The sequence below is a fragment of the Mustela erminea genome, chromosome 1, assembly GCF_009829155.1.
Source record: "Mustela erminea isolate mMusErm1 chromosome 1, mMusErm1.Pri, whole genome shotgun sequence".
NCBI lineage: Eukaryota > Metazoa > Chordata > Mammalia > Carnivora > Mustelidae > Mustela > Mustela erminea.
In genome coordinates, this window is record NC_045614.1 from 220,103,297 (window position 1) to 220,125,549 (window position 22,253).

At 58.9% G+C, this 22,253-nt stretch overlaps 1 protein-coding gene across 7 annotated transcripts in view; it reads left to right on the plus strand.

The window, feature by feature from the left end:
- Positions 1-22,253, plus strand: part of PCNT (pericentrin) — a 113,107-nt gene that overhangs the window by 56,102 nt on the left and 34,752 nt on the right. For 6 of the 7 annotated variants that reach the window (XM_032357997.1, XM_032357943.1, XM_032357971.1 and 3 more), the window contains 14 exons: positions 2,874-3,034; positions 3,264-3,502; positions 5,007-5,160; positions 5,671-5,883; positions 8,850-8,882; positions 10,455-10,684; positions 11,391-11,507; positions 11,617-11,637; positions 12,330-12,536; positions 13,592-13,735; positions 13,962-14,114; positions 15,257-15,349; positions 16,758-17,582; positions 18,545-18,736. In XM_032357997.1, the coding sequence (XP_032213888.1) occupies positions 2,874-3,034; positions 3,264-3,502; positions 5,007-5,160; positions 5,671-5,883; positions 8,850-8,882; positions 10,455-10,684; positions 11,391-11,507; positions 11,617-11,637; positions 12,330-12,536; positions 13,592-13,735; positions 13,962-14,114; positions 15,257-15,349; positions 16,758-17,582; positions 18,545-18,736 (2,782 nt within the window). The remainder of the gene's footprint in view (positions 1-2,873; positions 3,035-3,263; positions 3,503-5,006; positions 5,161-5,670; positions 5,884-8,849; positions 8,883-10,454; positions 10,685-11,390; positions 11,508-11,616; positions 11,638-12,329; positions 12,537-13,591; positions 13,736-13,961; positions 14,115-15,256; positions 15,350-16,757; positions 17,583-18,544; positions 18,737-22,253) is intronic. The other variant, XM_032357952.1, reaches the window with a different exon arrangement.

The following is a 22,253-nucleotide window of genomic DNA, read 5'->3' on the forward strand; positions in this document are numbered from 1 at the left end:
CCTGACCCCGTTCTTCCTTTCTTTCTTTCTTTCTTTTTTTCCTTAAAGATCTTTTTTTTATTTGACAGAGGGAGGCACAGCGAGAAAGGAACACAGGCAGGGGCAGAGGGAGGAGAAGCAGGCTTTCCGCGGAGCAGGGAGCCTGATGTGGGGCCTGATCCCAGGACCCTGAGATCACGACCTGAGCCTGAGGCAGACGCTTAACGACTGAGCCGCCCAGGCGCCCCATCCTGACCCCATTCTAGTCGAGGTTTTCTTTTATTAATTGTTACACTTCTCCCTTTTGATCAAGAGCTTTCCTTGAAAGCATTGCTGATCAAGAGTCACGTGTTTCATATTTAATGGTCTTGTCCCTCAGTGCCAGGAAGGACTTTCTGGTTGTCCTGGCCTACCTCAGAAAAGCCTGGCTAGAGGGGCTGGTTAGGCTCCCTGCTCTGGGAAGCCTCCTACCTCTGCCTCTTCCCTCATCATGCGCGCTTGTGCATGCGCGCTCTCTCTCTCAAATAAATAAAATCTTAAAAAAAAAAAAACAATAACCACAGAAAAGGCCAGCTAGAGGGCTGCAGGGACTGGAGTGCTTACATTTGTAGTAGATGGTCCCACTCCCTGCCCGGCCCAGCATCCTGGCTCTTTGCAATAGCAGAAACTAAGTTTTTTGGCTTTGTTTAGGGGCCTTTACTTGTCAGATTTGAAAATTGAGGATTTTTGCAGTTCTTTCAGTGACTTGTGTAGGATATAAGCAGCTGGTTTGCTGTTGTCAGTAAATCTGGAGTGGGCACTGTCTCATTCTGTCCTGGTCCTTTTTTTTTTTTTTTTAAAGATTTTATTTATTTATTTGACAGACAGAGATCACAAGCAGGCAGAGAGGCAGGCAGAGAGAGAGGAGGAAGCAGGCTCCCTGCCGAGCAGAGAGCCCGATGCGGGGCTCGATCCCAGGACCCTGAGATCATGACCTGAGCCGAAGGCAGAGGCTTAACCCACTGAGTCACCAGGCGCCCCTGTCCTGGTCCTTTTTAACTAAAAGGAAAGATCCTAGTTCGGCCTGTTAAAAAGTGTAGAGAGTTAAATGCTACCCAGGTGGATTCAGCTAGAAGCTAGAATAGTCTCGTTCGCTGTGGTGGTCATGAAGAGGTCTGTGAGGCTTTTGTGTCCAAGCCTGAGTGTTCCAGTGAGCAGGAGAGCAGTTGTACAGGCTCCGTGATTTCCCGAGCCTGTGGTAGCGCCCTGGCAGAAGGTGAAGGGCTGGGTTCTCCGAAACCCCCTCGGGCTGCGTCCTCTGGGCCGGCTGATGGTGTGAGTGCGAGCAAGCGGCCCGCACGTCCGAGCGACCGGGCTCCGCAGCCGGCCCGCCGGCCCTCAGCCACCCCCGGACGCGCTCCAGCTGCGGTTCGCGGCGCGTTCTCGGTGCGGAGAACATGGAAGCTTGGGGGTCGTGCGGGGCCTCGGAAGACCTGCAGGGGCGGGTTCGGTGGGTCGGAGGAGGAGGGCAGCTGGGCCAGAGAAGAGCCGGAGATAGCCCTGGGGCCGACCCGGTACTGGGCGGTTCCGAGTGTCTGTGGAGGCCATGGGGGCGGGGCCTCAGAAGCCTCAGCTCCTTTATTTTTTATCTGTATTTTTTAAAGATTTTTACATTTATTCATGAGAGAGAGCGCATGGGCAGGGGGCCGCCGGCGGAGGAGAGAGAGCGGGGAGCCCGATGCGGGGCTGGATCCCGGGCCCCTGAGGCTGCGAGCTGAGCCGGAGGCAGAGGCGCCCCGGTTTGCCTCAGTTTAGTTTAGTTGAATGTTTTGTGAAGAGGCAGAATCCCGGGACTCCGGGAGCCTCGAGACATTTCAAGTCGGCGGCTCGGCCGGGGCAGGGTCCTCCTCTTCCGGGAAGGACCCGTGGCTTCTAGTTTAATTGCACGTAGAGCAGGTTGAGGGGGAGCAACAGTTCCTGGTGACGGCCATCGGAGTCCTAAGTCACTTCTGCCCGAGCCGGTCCGCTGACTTACAGATGCGCGTCGTTTCTAAGCTCAAGACCGGCAGGAGCACAGGGTTCCCCGCGTTCCCATGTCGTTGCTGTGTCGCTCCCCGGCACCCACGTGCTCCGCACTCGGGGTTCACCGCGGACGCCGCAGCCATCCGGGCCTGCACCGGGCCAGGGCGGAGGGGGCAGCTTTGACGCTGACTTGGGTTTCTGCTGGAGCTCCCTGACCCGCCCTGTCCACGGTCACCCCGCGCCTGCCTCCGCCCGCTCCCCGACAGGGCCCTCTCGTCCTGTGCCCGCCCACCCTCTGTCCGCAAGGTCTCCACAGTCCGCTGGGGTGGCCTGGGCAGCAGCGGGGAGCCGTGGGGCCCTGGCTGTTCCTGCGCTTTCTCGTCTGTCCCACTGCTTCCTTCCCGCCCATTCCTGCTGGGTCTCTCCCCTGCCCTTTGGCTCTGTAAGGGGCAGCGCTCCTGTGTTTCGTTCAGTGGCATGTCCCCGTGTTGGGTGCAGATCTAGTTCCAGGCCTGTGGTGGGGACAGAAGTATGTGAATGGGGGCGGAGGAGCCTGTCTCCCGCCCGCTGGGCCCTGGCATCTCCCAGCGGTGAGGACCCCGCCTCGGCTCCAGCACTTTGCCCCCAGCCGTGTCCTGGACGGGGTCACGGTGCTCTGAACAGAGGGCCATGTGGGTGCTCCGCTCTCCTCCTGAGCGGTAGAAAGGCTGTGAGTAGGGACAGGAGCCGGGTAAAACTGGCGATGAGATGATGTCTTTTTAAAGTCAAGAGCAGCAGCCCAAGGGTTTGGTCTTGTTGGCAGAGCTGCCCCCTGGGCTGTGCCCCTCTTCTCTGAGTCCGTCCGGCTTTGGGGCGTGGCTGACAGCCTGCTGTCCGCTCCGTGCTTTGTTCAGGAGGGCTCTCCGGGACGCTCTGCGGAGGTTGCTCACTTTGTTTGGAGAGACGCTGAGGGCTGCCGTCACCCTGAAGAGCCGGATCGGTGAGCGTGTGGGGCTCTGTCTGGAGGACGAGGGCCTACCTGACGCGCGGCCCAGTGGCCAGGCCCTGTTTGCAGGTGAGTGCCCGGACAGCCCTGTGCCTGCAGCCCCTGGGCCGGGGCACTGAGTGCGCCGCTGGTGACCTGTCCCCCTTCCCTGCTGGGGCCGGGCCGGAGGAGCTCCTGATGTTTGGGACGGGTCGTTGCCTCTGGGACGCGGGCGTGCTCGTGCTGCTGTAGTGCTGGTGGTGCGGGTGAGCTGGCCACGCAGTGTGTGTGCAGGTTTCTGTGTTTGCTCACTCTGCAGCCCCAGTGCTCGATGAGACGTGGCCTGCGTCTGAGGCAGCCCTGTTGGAGCTGGACCGAACTTTGCCTGAGTATGCGGAGGTGTCTTCCGAGGCTGAAATTAGCAGTCACATCTGTGAAAGCTTTTTCATGAGCCCAGAAAGTTCGCTGGAGTGTGAGCAGCCAGTTAGGAAGCTCTACCGGAGCCTTGGCCTGGCGGTGGATGGCCTGCTGGAGCGGGCTCTGGACTGCACCCGGCAGGTGAGACGCGACTGCACACGCCGTCCGCCCGCGGCCCTGGGCCGGCTCCGGCAGTTGCTCGTCTTCTGAGAAGGGTGGCGGGCTGACTCGTGGGCGAGTTGAACGGTTCGGTGGCATCGGCTAGATAGGCGAGGGCAGCGCAGCTCCCAGGTGCTCTGCTGGGCACAGAACACGCGTGTTTGTCCTTCTTGAGTGTCACCTGCAGGGCGAGAAGGGGCCTGGGCGCTTTCCAGGTGGGTCTGGCTTCTCTCGCTGTTCACTCCTCTGGGCATTGAGAGCAGAAACTCAATTCTGGGTGCACACCTGCCTTCGTCTCGTATTGTCTCGATCTTCTGTTGCTACCAGTGATATTCTCCTGTCTCTCCTAAGCAGAAGTCTTTTCTGGACTGAAATTCTGGAAGCAGTAGGCTTGCTGCGAATGGAAAGTCAGAGCTGAGTGTCAGGCCAAGGACTGACGGTTCCATCTCTCGTCTTTACTCTGTTCTGCCTTCAGCAGTGTTTACTGTTACGCTGGATGTGTGGTTCGCGCTTATCACTAGCAAAGGAGATGATGTTCACTGACCTTGCAGAACATTTTAGACAGGAAAGACATTAAACATGAGTTATGAAAAGCAGTATAGGGTTCCTTTCTTCTGTTCGGCCCAGTTAGAAAATAAGCATTTTTAGCCAAAACCTTGCTGTTCACCTCCCAGAAAGCCTTGAGTGAGTTCTCCCCACTTGGTGAAGGGATGAGAGAGGGAGCCTTGGGGCTCTTTTCAGGGGGCGCCAGTAGATGCCCCCAGAGGCAGGGTCTAGGGAAGCTGGAGTTAGGGTTCGTGGGAAGCCGGTGGGGGGAGGCCCAGCGAGGCGCTCGGGTGTCTCTCGGCACAGCTGCGTGTGGGCGTCTGAACTCAGAGGTTAGTCTGGGCACCCCTCACCCCCAAGCCTGAAGGTGGCCTGGGAGCCTCAGGCTGGGCAGGGGAGGAAGGGGAGATTGGGGCCTGGGACTGGGCCAGGCCTGGGTGGCATCAGAGGAGGCCCAGAGGCCCTGGGGTGACGGAGGCGGGGGTGGTGGTGTGGGTGGTAGAAACGGGTCAGGCGCCCGGCCCGCCGTGGGGACCGGCCCAAGGAGCCTTTCCTCCCGCCCATGGCCTCCCCATCTCTCCTCCCTGCGGAGCGCCAGGTGGCTCCCCTGCTCGGATTCTAGGGTCCTGAGGGACAGTTTTTGAGACCTTTGGAGTGCCCTTTCCCTTAGCAGCGTTGTCGGGCAGACGTGGTATCAGTAGTTCATGAACATGTGAATGTTTTGTGCTGCCTCGAATGTGTTTGTTTGAAGTTTTCTTTTTTAAAAACTGCTGAATGAGTAACTTGTCCCGTGATTGACACGGTACTGAGGATCAGTATCGTTGCTTCCAGGGTATTTGTGGTTTTGTCAGATTTCTACTGTGCCAGAATCCTGGTCCTGTGGTGGTAGCGTCAGCTCTGTTTGGTCGTGCGGTTTCCTTTTCCCCGTGTGTGTTAACAGCTGGAGGAAGCGCGTCAGATCCATTCCCGATTTGAGAAGGAATTCATCTGTAAGAACGAGGAGGTGCTTAGAAAGCACCAGGAGTTGCTGGAGCGCCTGGAGGAGGCGAGCACGGCCCGGACACAGCTGCTGCTGGAGCTGCACCAGGCTCAGGGTGAGCACCGGTCGCAGGCCGGGGAGGGCGGCGGGGCACACAGGCCCGCGGCGCGTGGGGAAGGGCCGTGTTAACAGAGGTCTCACAGGCAAAACGTGGAACGAAATTAATGCCAGGGAAGGCCTCTGACTTTCGTCCGTGAAACAAGGCGCCACCAAGCTGTTCCCCAGGCTGCGAGCCCCTGAGTGGCCTCCTGGGCGGAGATGCGTGTCAGTCCTCCCTGTCCCCGGAAGTGACATTCGTGACCCCTCTGGCCCCCACACTTCTGGTTTGTGGTGGTCACAGTGTCTCGTGTGCTGGGGTGTCTTGCGCACAGCTGCTCCAGGGCGTGTCGCCCTGTCCTCCTGGTGCGCCAGCCCTGTGCTGTCCGTCCAGGATCGCAGGCGTGACCATGCAGCTCTCATGTCCCCCGGGCGCATCTCGCCGGGGCTGGGATGCCCTCGCGGGGACGCCCATCCTTCTGCTCTGCCAGCAAAGCCTCAGGAGCTGGGTCTCTCCGCGTCTCCGCAGGCATCATCGAAGGGTTCAAGGTGGAGAAGACCAGCCTGCAGGAGGCGCTGGGCCAGAAGGAGGCGGCCGAGCAGGGCCTCGCGGTCGAGCTGGAGAGCCTGAGGCAGCAGCTGCAGCGGGCGGCCCGGCAGCAGGCAGAGCTGGAGGAAGAGAACTCTGCCCTGTGCGCCCAGAAGGAGGCCTTGGCCGCCGAAGCGGGAGAGAGAGAAGCCGGTAAGAGTTGCTGGCCCGGGGGTCAGAGACGGGCACGGTGCAGGGTGGGAGCAGGGGCGGCCGCCGTTTACGGATGCTCAGTGTGGCGGAGGGCCGGGGAAGACGGTGGGAGCCCCGGGCCGAGGGCCTTCCCGTGCGGGCGGCCCTGCTGCTGCTGCCCCGTCGGGGGGGCAGGGTCGTCCCGGTAGCCGCGGGCCGGGTGGACGCCTGTGTGAGGCCCGTGTCGCCTCTGGCCGGCACGAGGCTGCTGGAAATGTCGCTGTTCCCGGTAAAAGAGCTTTGGACTGTTTGAGGCAAATCACCAAGTCTGGGGGGAAATGCAGGCTACTGAAAATTTTCATTTAAATTTTTAAAAAATCATGTAATATGAACCTGGGGTAGGAAACGCAGTTGTCATCAAAGTTGTGACTTCAGGCGGTCAGAGCTTTCGTATTTACAGTATTTCAGATATGAACAGTCAGAACACGAAGCGTTCAGACGGTTGCGTGGGCGGGTCCGGCGTCCGGGCAGAGTTGGGAGAAGCGGCCGGCGTGGGTCTGGCCTTCCCCAGAACCGCAGTCTCGCTCACTAGGCTTCTCTCCCCACCGGCCGACTGCGGCGCGCGTCCCCAGGCCAGCCTGGGTTCTGGGGCGGTCGGGTCCTGGGGCGCGGGTCTGCTTGGTGGGACAGCCTCAGCCGTTCGCCTGCCCCCCGAACAGCTCGGGAAAGGCACTTTTCTTTTCCGCTTGGCGTCCTCAGTACGCGACCAGCTGTCGGGGGTGCTGGTCATTGCTGTGTCCTGTGTCCTCCGCTCATGGGTTTCCGGCCTTGTCTTTTTCTTTCTGGCCTGCTTCGTCCCGTGAGCTCTCCAGGCCGCGGGCTTGCTCGTGCTGAGAGGCGGGTCCCACGAGCCGTGGTTGCTTGAGGCGGAGGGAGTTGTCGGGGGCTCGTGGTTCCCCCCACGTGGGATGTTCTGGAAGGTCTGTGTGTGATCGTGCCCACCTCTCCCTGCTCGGCTGCCCACCTGTACGCTTCTCTGCCCCTTTCCACTCTTTGAGCTAAGTGTCTGAGGTTGAAAACTTAACCGAGCTTTGTTCTCTCCTGAATGTCATTTCCACCCGGTAAGTCTTCCTCCACCTTCAGGTGTGTCTCTTGCGGATCTCACATTAGCGTGACTTTCTAGGAGGGGTCCACGTCGTGTCCTGCTCTGTCTCGTGGCTGTGCCCGCAGCCGCTCCGTCCGCCTGTGCTCTTCCGGTGACCTGTTCTCCTTCCCGTGTCTCTCTGGGTGGCAGGGACCTTCCTCGGCGGCCCGGAAGCCGTGCGTCCCGTTCTCCGGCTTCGCTCCTTCCTCGTTCGGGCCACTGTCTTGTGCTCCCCAGCGCTGAGCCTGTCCCGTCTCCCCCGTTCCCGTCTCTGCCCGGTGCCCAGCCCTGCTGGTGTCCAGTACGGCTTCATTCACGCGTGAGACCGTGCGTGCACGTGGGCAGGCGTGTTAGCAAGCGTATGCGTGAGCAAAAGCCTGTGAGCCGGGGTGCCCACCTGTGTATGTGCACCTGAGAGCAAGCCTGCGTGTGAGCCTGCATGAGTGTGCGCGCGCGTGTGTGTGGGTGGGCATGCACCTGTGTGAGAGAAGGCACGTGGCCGTGGGGGAGCTGGGAGCGAGCACGTGTGCTCTGTGGATCCAGTGCCTGTGCAGGGCCCCTCCTGCTCGTTCTCAGGGGTTCCTGGCCCAGCCTCCGGGTCTGCGGGGTGGCCAGGCCCGCACCCGTCCACCGAGTTTACCCCCGTGAATGTGTGTACTTCTAGGGTGTCAGGACTTCAGAGCCGGGGCCTGAGCTGGGGAGCAGGCTCGTGCTCCCTGCCTGAGGCCCGAGGGGCCCCAGCTCTGTGAGGTCCATCTGCTGTGGCTCTGCTGTGCCTGGGCCTGGGTCCTCCTGCACGTTTCCCGAGGCTGTGCCCACAGCTGCCCTTCTGCGTCTCTGGTCACCCCCGTGCCCAGAGCCCTGGCACTCCTTAGCAGAAGGGAGAGTGGGGCCAGTCTTTGCACCTTCCCTTTGTCGCTCCTCTGGGACCCTCTGGGGTCCTCGGCTGGCTTTCGTCTTACCTCGTTGCGTCCCTGAATTCCTCTCTGAGCTCTATTCCTTTCCATTCGCACACTCGGGACTCGCAGATGACTGCATCGCTTAACACACTGTTCGGGGCACCTGGTGGCTCTGTCAGTGGACTCAGGGTGGTGAGACCCAGCCCCACCCTGGGCTCCATGCACAGCGCCAAGTCCGCTTTTCTCCCCCGGCCCTCCCCTGTTCACACTCACGCGTGTGTGCGCGCGCTTTCTTTCCTCCGTCCTCTCCAAATATGTGAATCTTTATCAACAAAACGCTGCCGCCTACACAGCACCTCCTGACCGTCCCTGACCGTGCCCCCTGCCCCGGCACAGTCCAGTGTGTGGTCCTGATTCTGCCTCGGGCCTTCCTGAAGGCTGACCCACTTCTAAGAGCTTTTGGTGGTCAGTGCACCTTGTGGAGAAGCTCAGGTCGGCCTCGCCTGTGTGCAGGCGTGTGGTGTGTTTTGTGGCTGTGCTCAGGGCCGTGCCTTCTGTCCCCTTTAACAGTCCAGATCCTTTGGCCTCCAGGAGCTGCTGCAGCCCAAAGGCAGCTAGTCTGCCTGGGCTGCGGTCCTAGAACAGTGCGGACGGGTAGAACCGACAGACACTGTGCCCTCGGTCCTTGAGGGTGGACATCCACGGTAAAGGATGAGTGCCCGCCTCTGGGCTGTGTCCCACACGCTAGAGCCCCTGGGAAGGCTCTGATCCCAACCATGAGGTTCGATGTATGGACGTTGGGGGACACAGATGTTCAGACCGTCGCGGTGACGTTACGGAAAAGCGTGGCTGTTAGGGACTGCCCAGGACCACGGACGTGCCCTGGATTCCTGCTGACTGACCGTCCGTGTCCACATCTGAAGATGCTGTGTTTTCCTTCATAGGCACTCCTGGTCCCCTAGCCTACGAGGACTCAGGTTTGTAAACCAGTCTGGTGACTGCTGTGTGAGATGAGCTGTGTCTGCACCAGATTGCCCTAGTGTTTTACTAAAGAGGAAAACTATTTCAAGGCTTTTGTGGCAAACTGTTAACAACAATGCCGGTGTTACCTTCTGAACTGACCCGTGACAGTGCACGAGCTTCTGTCCAGTGATGCCGTCTGCGGCCCTGAGCTGCGGCCGGTGCTGCTATGCGGGAGCCACGGCTGCCAGGAGATGCGCTGTCCTGGGAGGTCTCGAGGGAGGGGCTCGGGGAACCCGAGTGGAGCTCCTGGGCTGCTCCGACGTCGTGGCTGGCCCTCAGCATGGCCTGAACGGCCACAGGACAGCTTCCCCGCAGCGCCACCTGCATGGGGCCACGTGGGCGGTGGCTGCGGTTCTTCCTCCCGCACGTGGCCCCTGGGGATGGTGCTGTCTGGCCGGCTGCGGGGGTGGGGAGCTCCTTGTCCTAACTGCATGTGGAAGGCAGGTCCCCGAGGTGCTGACTTAGCAGCATGGAGTTGATTGGGGACGTTCTGTTCGCGGTCATGCTGGTTTGGCCTGAGACTGGCAGATTTGTGTAAAACAAAAGGAGTTTAGAGAGCCGGTAAAATGTAGTGAAACTTATGAGATTAAAATTTCAGTTTGGGGACAGTTTGAACACTCGAGGATTCATCAGAGGCAAGCCTCCTTTTATATGGTGCTTACGAATTTACAGTTTCCATTGGATTATGGCCTTATCATCCAGTTAATTTTAGATTGGCTTTTTCTTTCTTTTTTAAAGATTTTATTTATTTATTCGACAGAGATCACAAGCAGGCAAAGAGACAGGCAGAGAGAGAGAGGAGGAAGCTGGCTCCCCGCTGAGCACAGAGCCCGATGCGGGACTCGATCCCATGACCCTGAGATCATGACCTGAGCCAAAGGCAGCGGCTTAACCCACTGAGCCACGCAGGCGCCCCTAGATTGGCTTTTGATGTGCCATGGCTGGACCCGTGTCCTCGGAGATGGCTTCACGCCCTGGGAGCACAGGGAGCGCGTCCTGCATCAGGGCTCGTGTGCCCTCCCGTGGACGTCTGAAGTGACCGTTCTTTTTCTACACGAGAGACTGTAGCTTCATACTTTCTCGAAAATTAACCAATGTGTCACTTGGAAATAACCAGGATGGAGTTTTCTCCGGCTTTAAAGTTTTTTGTTTTAGCCGGTCTTAATTTAAAAGATGTAATTTTTTTTTCTTTTTTCTGAGGTACTCGACTGTTTTCTGAGGGTATTTGGCTAAGTGGTGGCTGTTAGGGTTAGGGTTAGTGTCTGGCCAGACTCGGGCTCACGCTGGCCTGCGGCATCCTGTTGTTTCCTCAGGGTGGGGTCTGGGAGCCTCAGCGACGCCGCGGCCCGGCCCCCTGGCCGGGCTTCGGGCTGGGGCTGCCAGGGAGGCTAGACCTGAGTGTGCTCTGTCCTCGGGCGGCCCTGGGTCTGTGGGGCACCCGCCGCGCACGTTTCATGCTGTTGCTTCTGCCCGAGGACCCACCCTGATCCATGGGGCTCTTCTCCCTGTTTGCTTCGTGTCTTCAGCTCTCCGTAGGGACGTGGACAGTTTGACCCAGGAGCAGGCGGAGGCCAGGAAGCAGTCGGAGAAGGACCGCGCCGCGCTGCTTTCCCAGATGACGGTGTTGGAGGCGGAGCTGGAGGAGCAGCTGGCTCGGCAGGAAGCGAGCGCCCAGCAGGCCGAGGAGCTCTGCGCGCTGAGGCAGCAGCTGGCGGCTCTGGACAAGCAGCTGCGGAGCCAGCGCCACTTCATGGACGTGAGCATCTTGGACTTGGACGCGCTAGATGGGCGTCCCCGGAGGTCTCCTCCGCCGCGTGCGCTGCCAGGACACGACATTAGGGCCCGTGCACAGCCCCGTTGTTGTGGTCCCTTTGCTTCTCCGTGCGTGTCCCGGGGGTTGTCGCCACGTGCCCGTGCGGGCTGCGGAGGGCCCTCGACCGCCCACCTTGCAGACCCCGTGTGCCCAGCACTTCCCGGTCGGGTCCGAGCCATCTGCCGTCCGTGGCTTTCGTGCTCTCTGTCTCCCTCCTTCTGGTTTTATTTATTTGAGGGGGAGAGAGGGCAGACGCACAAGCGGGGCGGGGGAGGGGCAGGCTCCCGCGGAGCAGGGAGCCCCACGCGAGGCTCGATCCCAGGACCGGAGACCCTGCCCCGAGCCGAAGGCAGATGGCTCGGCCACGTGGCGCCCGGGGAACCCTTCTGTCCACGTCCCGCAGTCCCTGCCTCGTCCCTGCCTCTTCACTTCGCTCCCTTCACAGAGCCCCGGGGCAGGGAGCCCCCAGCCTGGCCCGTGGACACTGTGGGAAGGGGAAGGCCGGGCGCGGTGTGGGAGGCCCCCTGCACGGGCGTCTGAGCGGACAGTCTTCTCTCCTGACCTCACGCCGTCCCCCTTCCGTCCGGGGGAGAAGTGCTGCGTCCCGTCAGGGCGTCTGTCGTCTCCAGGCCGCTGCCCCCCCCCACAGGAGCAGGCCGTTGAGAGGGAGCACGAGCGGGAGGAGTTCCAGCGGGAGATCGAGAGGCTGGAGGAGCAGCTCCGACAGGCGGTCCGGCCGCGGCCCCGGGGCTCCTGCGTCCGCGACGTAAGTCAGCCGCCACACGCGGTACCCGTCCGGCCGCCGTCTCGGGAGCGTTTTAAAGACTTAACCTTTTGAATGACTTTTTTTTTTTCCATGTGTGTGAAAACGGCAGCAGGAGCAGCTGGATGAGGAGGTACGGTGCGTCGTGGGTCTGCGTGGGGGGGGGGCTGCCTTCCCGCCTCACCCCTGCGTGGCCAGCGGGGAGGGGGAGCTGCTACGGGCTGGCCTGTTCCTGGCGCGGAGCCGGACCTGCCGGCGTGGCTGTCGTTGGTTTGCTGTATTTACCCCAAACACTGAGCGCTTTCTGGACAGTCACGGCCCAGTCGCGGCCTGTGTTTGGGTGTGAGCAGTAGGACGGTCGTCCGTGCGGCCTTCCCCCCGTTGCTCAGGGCGACGCCCACTGAGACGGAGCCCACCCCTCGGCATGGGCCCCCCCACCCACACAGCCACGCCCCGGCCCTCAGTGCTGGTTGTGTCATCCTCAGGGTTGCACGAGGGACCAGGCGGTGGGACTGACCTGCCCCCGTCCGAGTCTGGAGCCCCATGGGGGCCGCCCCGCCTGGCGTTTTTCTCTCTTCTTGCCCAGTAGCGTCTCCCGACAAAATGAACCTTATTTTACAGATACATTTTGGGCTTGTGTTTTTCTGCGTCTTTCCGGAGAGAACGCCCGTGTCACGGCTTCCCCACACTCTGTCTCTGGGCTCCGGGAGCCCCTCCCCGCACACAGGCTCGCGGGGTCGGTGTTCGCTCCGCCGCGGGCCGCTCTTCCCTCTGCAGAGACGGCGGTTTTCACTCCTGCATTTCTTAGTGTTTTTGTTATCTTAGGTTAAATTGTTACAAGAAAAGTTGCGAGAGAAATCCGATGGGTTTAATGAGTTGGCCGCGAAGAAGGAGTTGGTGGACAGACAGATGTTAGTCCAGGACGAGGAGATCCGGCGTCTGGAGGAAACCAACGCCTGCTGCAGGAGGGAGGCGGCCGCGCTGCGGGAGGAGCTGCAGAGGCAGAGGGACGCCGTGAAAGCCTTGCAGCAGGTGTCGCAGCGCCCCTGCCCCGCGCCCCCAGCCTGACAGCCTCCGAGGGGAGCGTCTCCTCGCGCCCCCCGTGCTTCAATCACTCCCAGCCCGTCCCTCGGCCACCAGGCCTCACGCACCCGCAGGCCGCCTGTTCTCGGGCTCCCTTGTTCACACACCGTCAGCCTGGAGGTGGCATCGGCCCCGTGGCCGAGGGGCTCGGTCCCTTCTGGGGTCGTTCCCACATCCGCTTGGATCCGTTGGGGTTCCCGTGACGACCTCAGGCTCAGCTGACTTGCTAGAGCGGCCGACCGATCCCAGGGAAACCGTGGACTTCCTGTGAGAGGGTGGGACTCAGGAGCAGCCAGGTGGAGGGGGCGGGCCGCGGCGGGAGGGCAGTGGGGCCCCCGGGCCAGGAGCTCCCTAAATCCAGTCTTCGGGGTTCTTGGGGGGGCCTCACTCCCCAGAGGTCAGGGGTGGCAGCGGAGCTGACAGACGCTTCTGATCTCCCTGCTCCCTCCACCCCTCCTCCCTCCCCCGTCTCTGCCCCCCCCATCCTGTCCCCTTTCTCCCCGTGGCCGACATTTCCTGCGCTCACCAGGTGCTGCAGGTGGAGACCGTGCCCTTTTCCTCCTACAAAGTTGAACCGCTTTTGTAACTTTTTTACTTGTAGTGACTAATTTTCCCTGGTAACCGTTCTTTGGACACACCTTGATGAGATGTTAATGAGCATTATACAGATGTACGACGTCTTTGTCAGTCATTGTCCTGTTCTCGGACAAGTTCTTTACTTTTTTTCCTTTGTTGCTATGACAGCCGTAGTCTAGAGACTGTTCTGCACCTTCTTGAATAATTAGCGGTGGCATTGCGGGCACTCGCGACGGCTCTGGTCGGCTCCCTGTCTTCACCAGGGGCGCTCTGGAGCGCAGCTGGCGTGTGGCTCTCACGGCGGGCGTGCCCAGGCACGCTCAGCGGAGCACCGGGAAGGTGTGAGGGCACAGTGCACTCATAATCACAGTTCGAGGCCCCTGATTCCTGAGATACTTACTGAGAATAAACCTTTTCTTCTTCCTCAGGATAAGGAGGCGCTGGAGCAGCAGACGAGCCAGTTGCTTCTGGTGTCCACTCTGCAACCTGTGCCTCCCGCAGGCAGCCGTCCCGAGGGCCCCGAAGTCCAGTTAGACGCTGTGCAGAGCGCGCTCCGGCAGCGAGAGCGCGAGGCAAGTGCGGGGGCTCCGGGGCTCCGCCCGCTCGGGGCTGCTGGCGGGGCGGGACCCCCACCCGGTCTGCGAACGGTTTGTGACGGCTGGAGAGCTCCGTAATTTTCAGTTATGAAACAGTGATGACTCCTCGTGGCATGTCCTTTTAAATATTTTAAAGTAATTTTAGTAACGATGCAGTGGCAGAATATGAGATCATCTCCAGGATTTCCTGTTCTACTGAAAGGTGTTGGACCTAAGCGAGCAGTTGGAGCGGATTAAAGACGACTTCGCGCGTAAGAGCGTCGAGGTGCTACAGCTGAACGCGAAGCTTGGGGCGCAGCGCAGCCGAGCCGCCACCGGCGCGCAGGAGCTTCAGGAGGAGAACGCCAGCCTGAAGGTAAACCGGGTCGCCCGCCCGGACACCTGCAGGAGTGGTGCTCCCAGCAGGGCTGTGGCCCACCGGGGCCGGAGCTCAAGGACGCACGCGCTGTCCGTGTGTGGGAGGCGCTGACCTTCCTTACGGAGGTCGGCAGCCGGGGTGGAGCCCAGAGCCACCAAAGGGGACAGTGGCCCGCGTCCCTCCCGCGCACCCTCTGCATCCGGCTTACGGCTCTGAGAGCCCGTCTTTTAAAGGAGAGACGCACCTGTCCGATGGCAGAAGCTGTAAAGAGGAAATAAACCACCAGCGTTGACCTGATTTGGGTCATGAAAGGGTTACCCTGTTGTAGAAGAGGTGACTTTTGCTAAGTAGTAGCTCACTGTTAGCCTCTCACAAGAGCAGGATGAGGAAGAGAGGGGTTGGTTGGCTGGTCGTGGAGTGGACGTGGGGGCAGCAGGAGAGTCTCGGACTCCCACACGGGGCTTCATCTCTCGCCCCCAGCACCACGACCTGAGCAGGCATCAAGAGTCAGGCGCTTAACCAACCAAGCCGCCCAGGCACTCTCCTATAAAACGGTTTTTTTTTTTTTTTTTTAATTTTATTTATTCAACAGAGAGAGATCACAAGTAGGTGGAGAGGCAGAGAGAGAGAGAGAGAGGAGGAAGCAGGCCCCCTGCTGAGCAGAGAGCCCGATGCGGGACTCGATCCCAGGACCCTGAGATCATGACCTGAGCCGAAGGCAACGGCTTAACCCACTGAGCCACCCAGGCGCCCCTATAAAACGGTTTTTAAATCTTCTTTGTCATCTTAATATAACGTGCTTTAGTGGAGAGTCAAGTTGTAGAGAAATGGCCTGAGTGCCGAGCCCTTGCCTGTGGCACCCAGCAGCTGTCGGTGTGAGCGGAAGGCGCCAGAAGACCCTCGGCCTGTGATTTGTGTGGGTGCTCCCAGGCCACATGTGTGACGTCTGTCTGTGACGTCCATGGCAGCAGGGTTGTGGGCCAATCGCAGGCAGCAGGCATCTCTCCGGGGGGGGTTTCCTGCTGCTTCAGTGGGAACAGGAGACCGTTCTCAAGCTGAGTTGCAGGCAGGCGGGGTGCTTCCTGCGCTCGGGCCCCGTTTCGTTGGCACAGCTGTGGCCGGTTACTGTGTTCCCGCAGGCGTTCCTTCAGAGCAAAGAGGAGGAGATGGTGCGTGTAAGCGAGCAGCTTGGGGCACAGCTGGCCGGCGTGGGAAGTGGCGCACTTGGTGAGGTAGGCCTTTCCCAGCGCCGCACACCCAGACCAAGGTCCTGCACCAGAACCGCGCTCGTCGAGGGATGAGTGCCCCTGCTGACCACCCTGGTGTGGGGGCTCTCGGGCCTCGGCCCTCTGTAGGGCCCCGCTTGGAGCGGAGCTGCCTCAGCCTGCGTGAGACATCCCGGAGACCAGACGTGCTCCTGGCTCACGTGTCCACCCGTGTCCTCCGTTCCCAGCCTGCGCGGTTTTCCTGTTTTGAGGCAACCAGTGTTGCCCCTCTCTGGCCTTGCTTGCCCCATCTACCCGGAACACCGGAAGTCGTCTTGGTTTTGGGGTTACAACCACCTCCCGTGCTGGTTTCTGTTTGTGTGGTGGTGGGTCTGCTCTGTGGCGGGTGCCTGGAGCAGCCAGTGGTGCGCCCAGGTCGTGAGCGGACGGCGTCACTCCTGAGACCCTGGCGGTGCTCCAGAAGTGCGGGGCGCCCCGGGGCTGGCTGTGAGTCTCTCCTGAGCCGCCAGAGTGCCCTTGGCTAACTGGACGGGTCACAGCCGAGTTCAGAGATGCACAGGTGTGTGTCCCAGGACCGCTCGTGCCATCGAAGTCACAACCAGAAAGCCATCTGTTTTCTTACTTCTGTGTTCAGTATGGGCCAGATTTGATCTTGAGTTTAAAGGCACGAGGTGGTACTAATGAAACCAAGAATTCTTACGAAACCCTCGACTTCTGGGAAGCAGACATTGGAGTGTGAGAAATCGGCTGAGGATCGTCCGCTGAGCCTGAGTCGGTCCGTGTCACTGGTGGTTCAGCCTCCGAGAACGGAGCTTGAGCTTTGCTGATGACCATTTCCACCTGACTTCCTACTTTCCGTCTTCGTAGTCTTGGCGGGATATTGAACGTCTGAGTTTCAGTTGTGTTAGCCCCAGAGTTCGTATGAGCACAGTTCCTCCCTTAACGGTTGTGGAGGCCAGCACTAAGCGGCATGAGGAAAAGCTTGCTCCGACACGTGAGGGGCCCCAGCCCTCGGCCTGGAGCAGCCAGGGTGGCTGTGACCGAGACCCCTTGGTCCTGGCCGTCGGTAGTGCTCCTTCCCAGCCTGTTTCCTTGCTTGGTTCTCGTGTTAGACGGATCCCTAGTGATTTTGACTCATGATTTATAAAGTTTAAATACAAAGCACGCACATGCCGAAGGTGAAAAAGTGGCCGGTCTGCGCCCCCCTGGCTGCAGCGGGGGTGGCACGGTACGTGTCGGACGCGGCAAGTGTCCGAGCAGGTGGTTGGGCGGCCGCTGTGTGACTCCGAGCGGCTCGGTGCACCTGACGTGCCTGAGTGCGGCACCGGGGCAGTTCCGGGGGGTCGTCCGCAGGCTGAGGAGAGACACTGAAGGGGAAGCTTGGCTTTGTCCTCTGACCGCGCTTCCTCCCCAGGTCCCGTGTGACAGGAGCTCCGAGGTCGAGGAGCTGAGATCCATCATCGAGAACCTGCGAGAGAACCAGCAGCGCCTGCAGAGAGAGAAGGCGGAGGAGACGGAGCGGCTGCACGAGGTCATCGAGAGGCTGCAGAGAGAGCTCTCGCTCGGGGGGCCCGCGGGGCCTGGGGCTGAGAGCGGCCAGCCGCCGGCTGTCCCCGCCGTGGGACCCGAGGCGTTGGCGGCGGCGGGGGCCACGGGCCAGCTGCTCGCGGAGCAGGAGCGCAGGCACGGCCAGGCCCTGGAGGCCCTGCAGCAGCGGCTGCGGGCTGCGGAGGAGGCCGCCGCGACGCAGCTGGCGGACCTGGAGCGCTGCGTGGCCCGTGGGGAGGCGGAGGTCCGGGGCCTGGCCGCTCAGATCCAGGCCTTCGAAGCCGCCCTGGAGGCCAAGGAGGCCGGGATCGCGGAAAGGGACTCAGAGATCGACGCCATGAAGCGGCAGAAACTGGCCCAGTCGGCCGAGCTGGAGACCCTCCTGGCGGCCTTTTCCCACTTCCGCCTGGCGCTGGAGCAGCAGCCGCTGGCCGCCGAGACCGAGGGCGAGCCCCCCGAGCTGCGGCGGCTGCGGGCCCAGTGTGTCCGCCTCAGCCGCCAGCTGCAGTTGCTGCACCTCCGCTTCCTCAGCTGCCAGGGGCAGCCGGACAGGCAGCAGGCGCCGCGGGTCCACCTGCACCCTTGTGTGGAGGGCCGCCCCCAGGGCCAGGGCCCCAGGGCTGCAGGGGCCTCCTGGGACGAAGAGTCGCAGCTGCCCACAGACCCGCAGGGCCAGGCTGGGGACGCACAGGTGAGCTGTGCTCTCTCCTGCCGGTGTGCCGGAGGCCTATTGTCTGGGGGGGGGACGCGGGCGTGCGGGGGGTGTGGGGGCACATGGGTACAGGGGTGTGCGGGGGATACGGGTGCACGGGGGAAGCAGGGGCACGTGGGGGTGGGCACGGGGATGGGGGCGGGGGTATGGGCACACATGCAGAGCCAGCAGGCCCTTGGCGCCTGTGAGAGGCCCTGACGCAGGCCGCGGGTGGCCAGGCACTGGGGCTGGACCAGAGGGGGCTACGAGTTCTCTGCAGAACCTCCCGTTGATGGTCTTCTGTCTGTAAGCAGGAGCGGGTGTCCTTTGTGTGGCAGCGGGGGTTGTGGTTTCGTGGGCAGCTCCTGGTGCGTCGAGTGGAGCTGAGGCTCGGGGCTCCTGAGTGTGGTTAGGCGCCACAGAAGCTCGGGTTTCAGACCGTGGTTAGACGGTGAAACCAGACCGGAAGGTTCCCTGTTTCATACAGCTCTCACCTACCGTTGCTGTCACTCGAGGCTTTCGGAGCCGGTGGTTGGGAGCATCCGATGAGACGGAGAGGCTGTGGCTTGCCCAGGCTCCCTGGGTTTTCCTTCCTGGGCGCTCGTCAGGCTCGTGTCACATTGGGACGAGCTGCACTTTGCTTTTCAGGAGACGTCACGGTTCGCTGCCCGCTGCCTTGTGCCACTCCAGAACCTCTCCTTCTGGCCCGTGCGTCGTGGGGTGGCCCAGCTGGGGCTGTGCCCTGACTTGTGGTGGCCGTGTGCAAGCAGCAGGACTGTGGGGCACGGCTCTGGTCTGATGTAGGAGATACATAGGAGACGGGGACGTTCCCTCGGGGTCCTGCCGGCTGACGCTGCGCTCTAGAGCTTCGAGAACCCGAGGGAGCCCAGGGACGGGGCTCAGGGCACGTCAGACTCTGGTGCCTTTAGCTTCATTGTCGATGTTTTCTCTGCTTGCTGTAGCGTGCGGCTCCCGAGGACTTGCAGCCAGCCAAGGCCCCAGGGTGCTTCCGCCACCCGGCTCTGCACAGACAGGACAGCGTGATGTCGGTGCTGGCCGCCTGCCAGAAGCAGCTGCAGGCGGAGCTGCTCTTGGCGGAGAAGGAGATGCACGTGAGGACGGAATACGGCGGCCCAGGGCCGGGAGGGGTGCAGGTACGCGGCCCAGGGCCGGGAGGGGTGCAGGTACGCGGCACGCGGCCGTGCTGCTGCACGGGCAGAGACGCCCCTGGCGCTTTTGCGGAGGGACATGCAGGTTACACAGGACAGCTGCCCTCTCGGGTTCTTCCCGCTCGTCTGTTCAGGTCGGTTCTGAACTCCTGTACCTTCGCTCAAGAAACCCTCTAGCCTCTTTGCCGTGGTCTTTCAGCCTGTGGAGACAAGCAGCTGCGTACTGCAAGTAGGACTTTATTGCACTGCAAGGCCGGTCTGAAGGGTGTGCCTGTGAGGACAGGCGGCCCCCACAGCTGCTCTGGGGCTCAAGGCCTTTATCACCAGCGTCGGTTACTTCGAAAGGCTCTTGTTTATTTTTTGGACCTCAGGGTTTTTTCCTCCGTACTTTGGTTCGTGCTCCCAGCAGAGAAGAGCGCAGTGATCAAGAATGCAACTGTTTGGGGTTCCGGTCACCGCGAGGGCTGCCCCAGGAGAGCTGTCTTTTCTTTTCCTGTGGGGAAGGCTGCACGCTGGCCACGTCAGGTGTCGCAGGGTCGAGATGTTCTGAACATAGGAAGTGGCTGGCTGGTTGGGAGGTTTTCCTAAGTGCAGTGGCAAAGTGTGCTTCGATCTGTGGCCTGCTTGGGCCCAGGATCTCCCTAGCCTCCCGTAAACCTGCTGGTGTGGACATTGCGCAGTTTGACAAGAATGTTCCCGCTCTCCCTGCCCGAGAACTCTTCTGGAACGTGCCGTATGCACCACAGTCCTACTGTAAAATGAGGTGGTTCTGGATTCTGCAGGATCGGTCCAGTGGTCTCAGAGCGGGTGTGTGGCATGTGCCTGCGGTTTTGATAGAAGATGCTCGGCTGTGGCTTTATATGTTTATCAGACCCTGCAGGACGTTTAGTTCCGCTGGAGAGGCCTTTCTGCCCCGCAAACTCCTCACTGCCCTTGGGATAAGAGCATTTGTTTGAATTCTTACGGGAAAGCTCAGCTGTGTGGTTATGAGCTGGTTGCCAGATTCTTAGCAGTTACACACAGACAGGGAAATTGAAGATTCACTCCATAAGTCACAATTTTATAATTTTCTTTCTTTTTTTCTTATCTTTTAGTTTTTAAGTGATCAGTACACCCAGTGTTGGGCTTGCGTTTGTGACCCTGAAATCAAGAGCCCCACGCTCCTCCAGCTGAGCCAGCCAGGCCCCCTGCAATTTTACATTTTTCAGTGTTTGCATCTAGAATCTTCCAGGCCCTTTTTCCCTTTAAAAAAAAAAAAAAAGGAAAAATGCTACTGTTTTAAGTAAACTACCACAGAAGTAGGTTAGGACAGTTGCCTTTTTAGTGTATGTAGTAAAATACATGCAACCTAAGAGTTATATTCTAACCACTTTTTAAAAAAGAAAGACTTTTATTTTGGGGGCCCCCGGGCAGCTCAGTCGTTTGGGCGTCTGACTCTTGGTTTCGGCTCAGGTCATGATCTCGGGGTGGTGAGATGGAACCCCGCATTGGGCTTCGTGCTCCTGGGAGTCTGCTTGGATTTCCTCTTCTCTCACTCCCTCATGTTTTCTCTCTCTCAGATGGAAAAATAATTTTTTTTTTTGAAAAATATTTTTTTTTTTTAAAGATTTTATTTATTTATTTGACAGACAGAGATCACAAGTAGGCAGAGAGGCAGGCGGAGAGAGGGAAGCAGGCTTCCCGCTGAGCAGAGAGCCCGATGCGGGGCTCGATCCCAGGACCCTGAGATCATGACCTGAGCCGAAGGCAGAGGCTTAAATTAACCCCCTGAGCCACCCAGGCACCCCTGAAAAATAAATCTTAAAAAAGATTTTATTTTTTGGTAAGTGATCTCTACACCCAACCTGGGGCTTGCTTAGAACCCCGAGACCAGCAGTTGCAGGCTCCACGCACTGAACCAACTGGGTGCCCCCCATCTTAACCGTTTTTGTTTTTTTTTTTTTTAAGATTTTATGTATTAGAGAGCGAGTCAAAGAGCAGGAGTCGGGGCGGGGGACTGGGGGGGAGGCGTGGGAGGGTTAGGGGGAATCGGACCCCCTGCTGAGCCCTTGCCTGCCCTTAGCCCTGGGGCTCCAGGATCATGACCTGAGCTGAAGGCAGCCGCTTAGCAGACTGAGCCCCCCACCGACACCTCACTGCTTTGATTACTGCAGCTTGGTTGTAAGTTTTGAAGTCAGACAGTTATAATCCTCCAGCTTTGTTCTTTTCCAGGACTGTGTTGACTCTGAATTTTTGGATGGGTTTTTCTGTTTCTGCAAAAAACATCCTTAGAATTTTTGCAGGGATTGTTTTGAACCTGTCGATCACTGTTAGCACTGACATCCTAACAGTTCTAGTCGGCCTTCCAGTCCATGAGTGTGAGATGTGTTTCCGTTCATTTCTCTTCTGTAATCTGTCTCATCAGTGTTTTATAGTTTTCTTTACAAAACTTGCATCTCCTTGGTTCAGTGAACTCTTACTTTCTTCTTTTTTGTTGCTGTTGTAAATGGAAATGTTTTCTTCCTTTTTTCAGGTGGCTTGTTGTCGGTGTGTAGAAATACGACTGATTTTTTTGTTTACTTTGTATCCTGTTACTTTGCTGAATTGCTATATTAATTCTAATGGGGTTTTTCTTAATGGAATCTTTGTTTTGTGCATGTACAATCATATCTTGGAACATAGATAATTTCAGTTCTTCCTTTCCAACTTGGACACATTTTATGTCTTTTTCCTTACAAAATTGCTCTGACAGGAAGGTCCAGTACTGTGTTGAAGGGAAGTGCTGAAAGCAGGAGTTCTCACCTTGTTCCTGGTGTTAGAGGAAGATGTTTTAGTCTGTCACCATTGAGTGTGATGTACACTGCATGTTTTCATGTATGGGTTTTATAGGTTAGGGTAGTTTTATTTTAGTATCTTGAATGTCTTTATAATGGAGGAGTCTTGAACTTTGTCAGACACATTTTCTGCACCGGTTGAGACAATCGCGTGATTTTTTTCCTCCTTCATTTTACTGATGTGTGTTATGTAGACTGGTTTTCCTGTGTTGAACTGTCTTTGCATTCCAGGAGTAAATACTGCTTGGTTAGAGTTTATAACCCTTTTAGTATGGTACTGAATTCAGTTTGCTAGCATTTTAGAATTTTTTGTATCAAAGTTCATAGGGGATATTGGTCTGTAGTTTTCGTTTTTGTAGTGTCTTTTTCTAGCTTTAGTATCAAGGTAATGCTGGGCTCTTGCCATGAGTCTGGAAGCAGCCTCGTGCTTCTATCTTTTTTCTTTCAAAGATTTTGTTAATTTATTTGACAGAGATCACGTGCACATATGGGGGGGAAGAGGCAGAGGGTGAAGCAGACTCCCCACTGAGCATGAACCTGAAGTGGGACTTGTGATCTCCCAACCCTGAGACCATGACCTGAGTTGAAATCAGGAGTCAGACTCCCAACTGACTATGCCACCCGGGCGCCCCAGGATCATGTGTTTTTATCCTTTCTGCTGATCTCTGTCTTTGATTGGAGAGATTAAT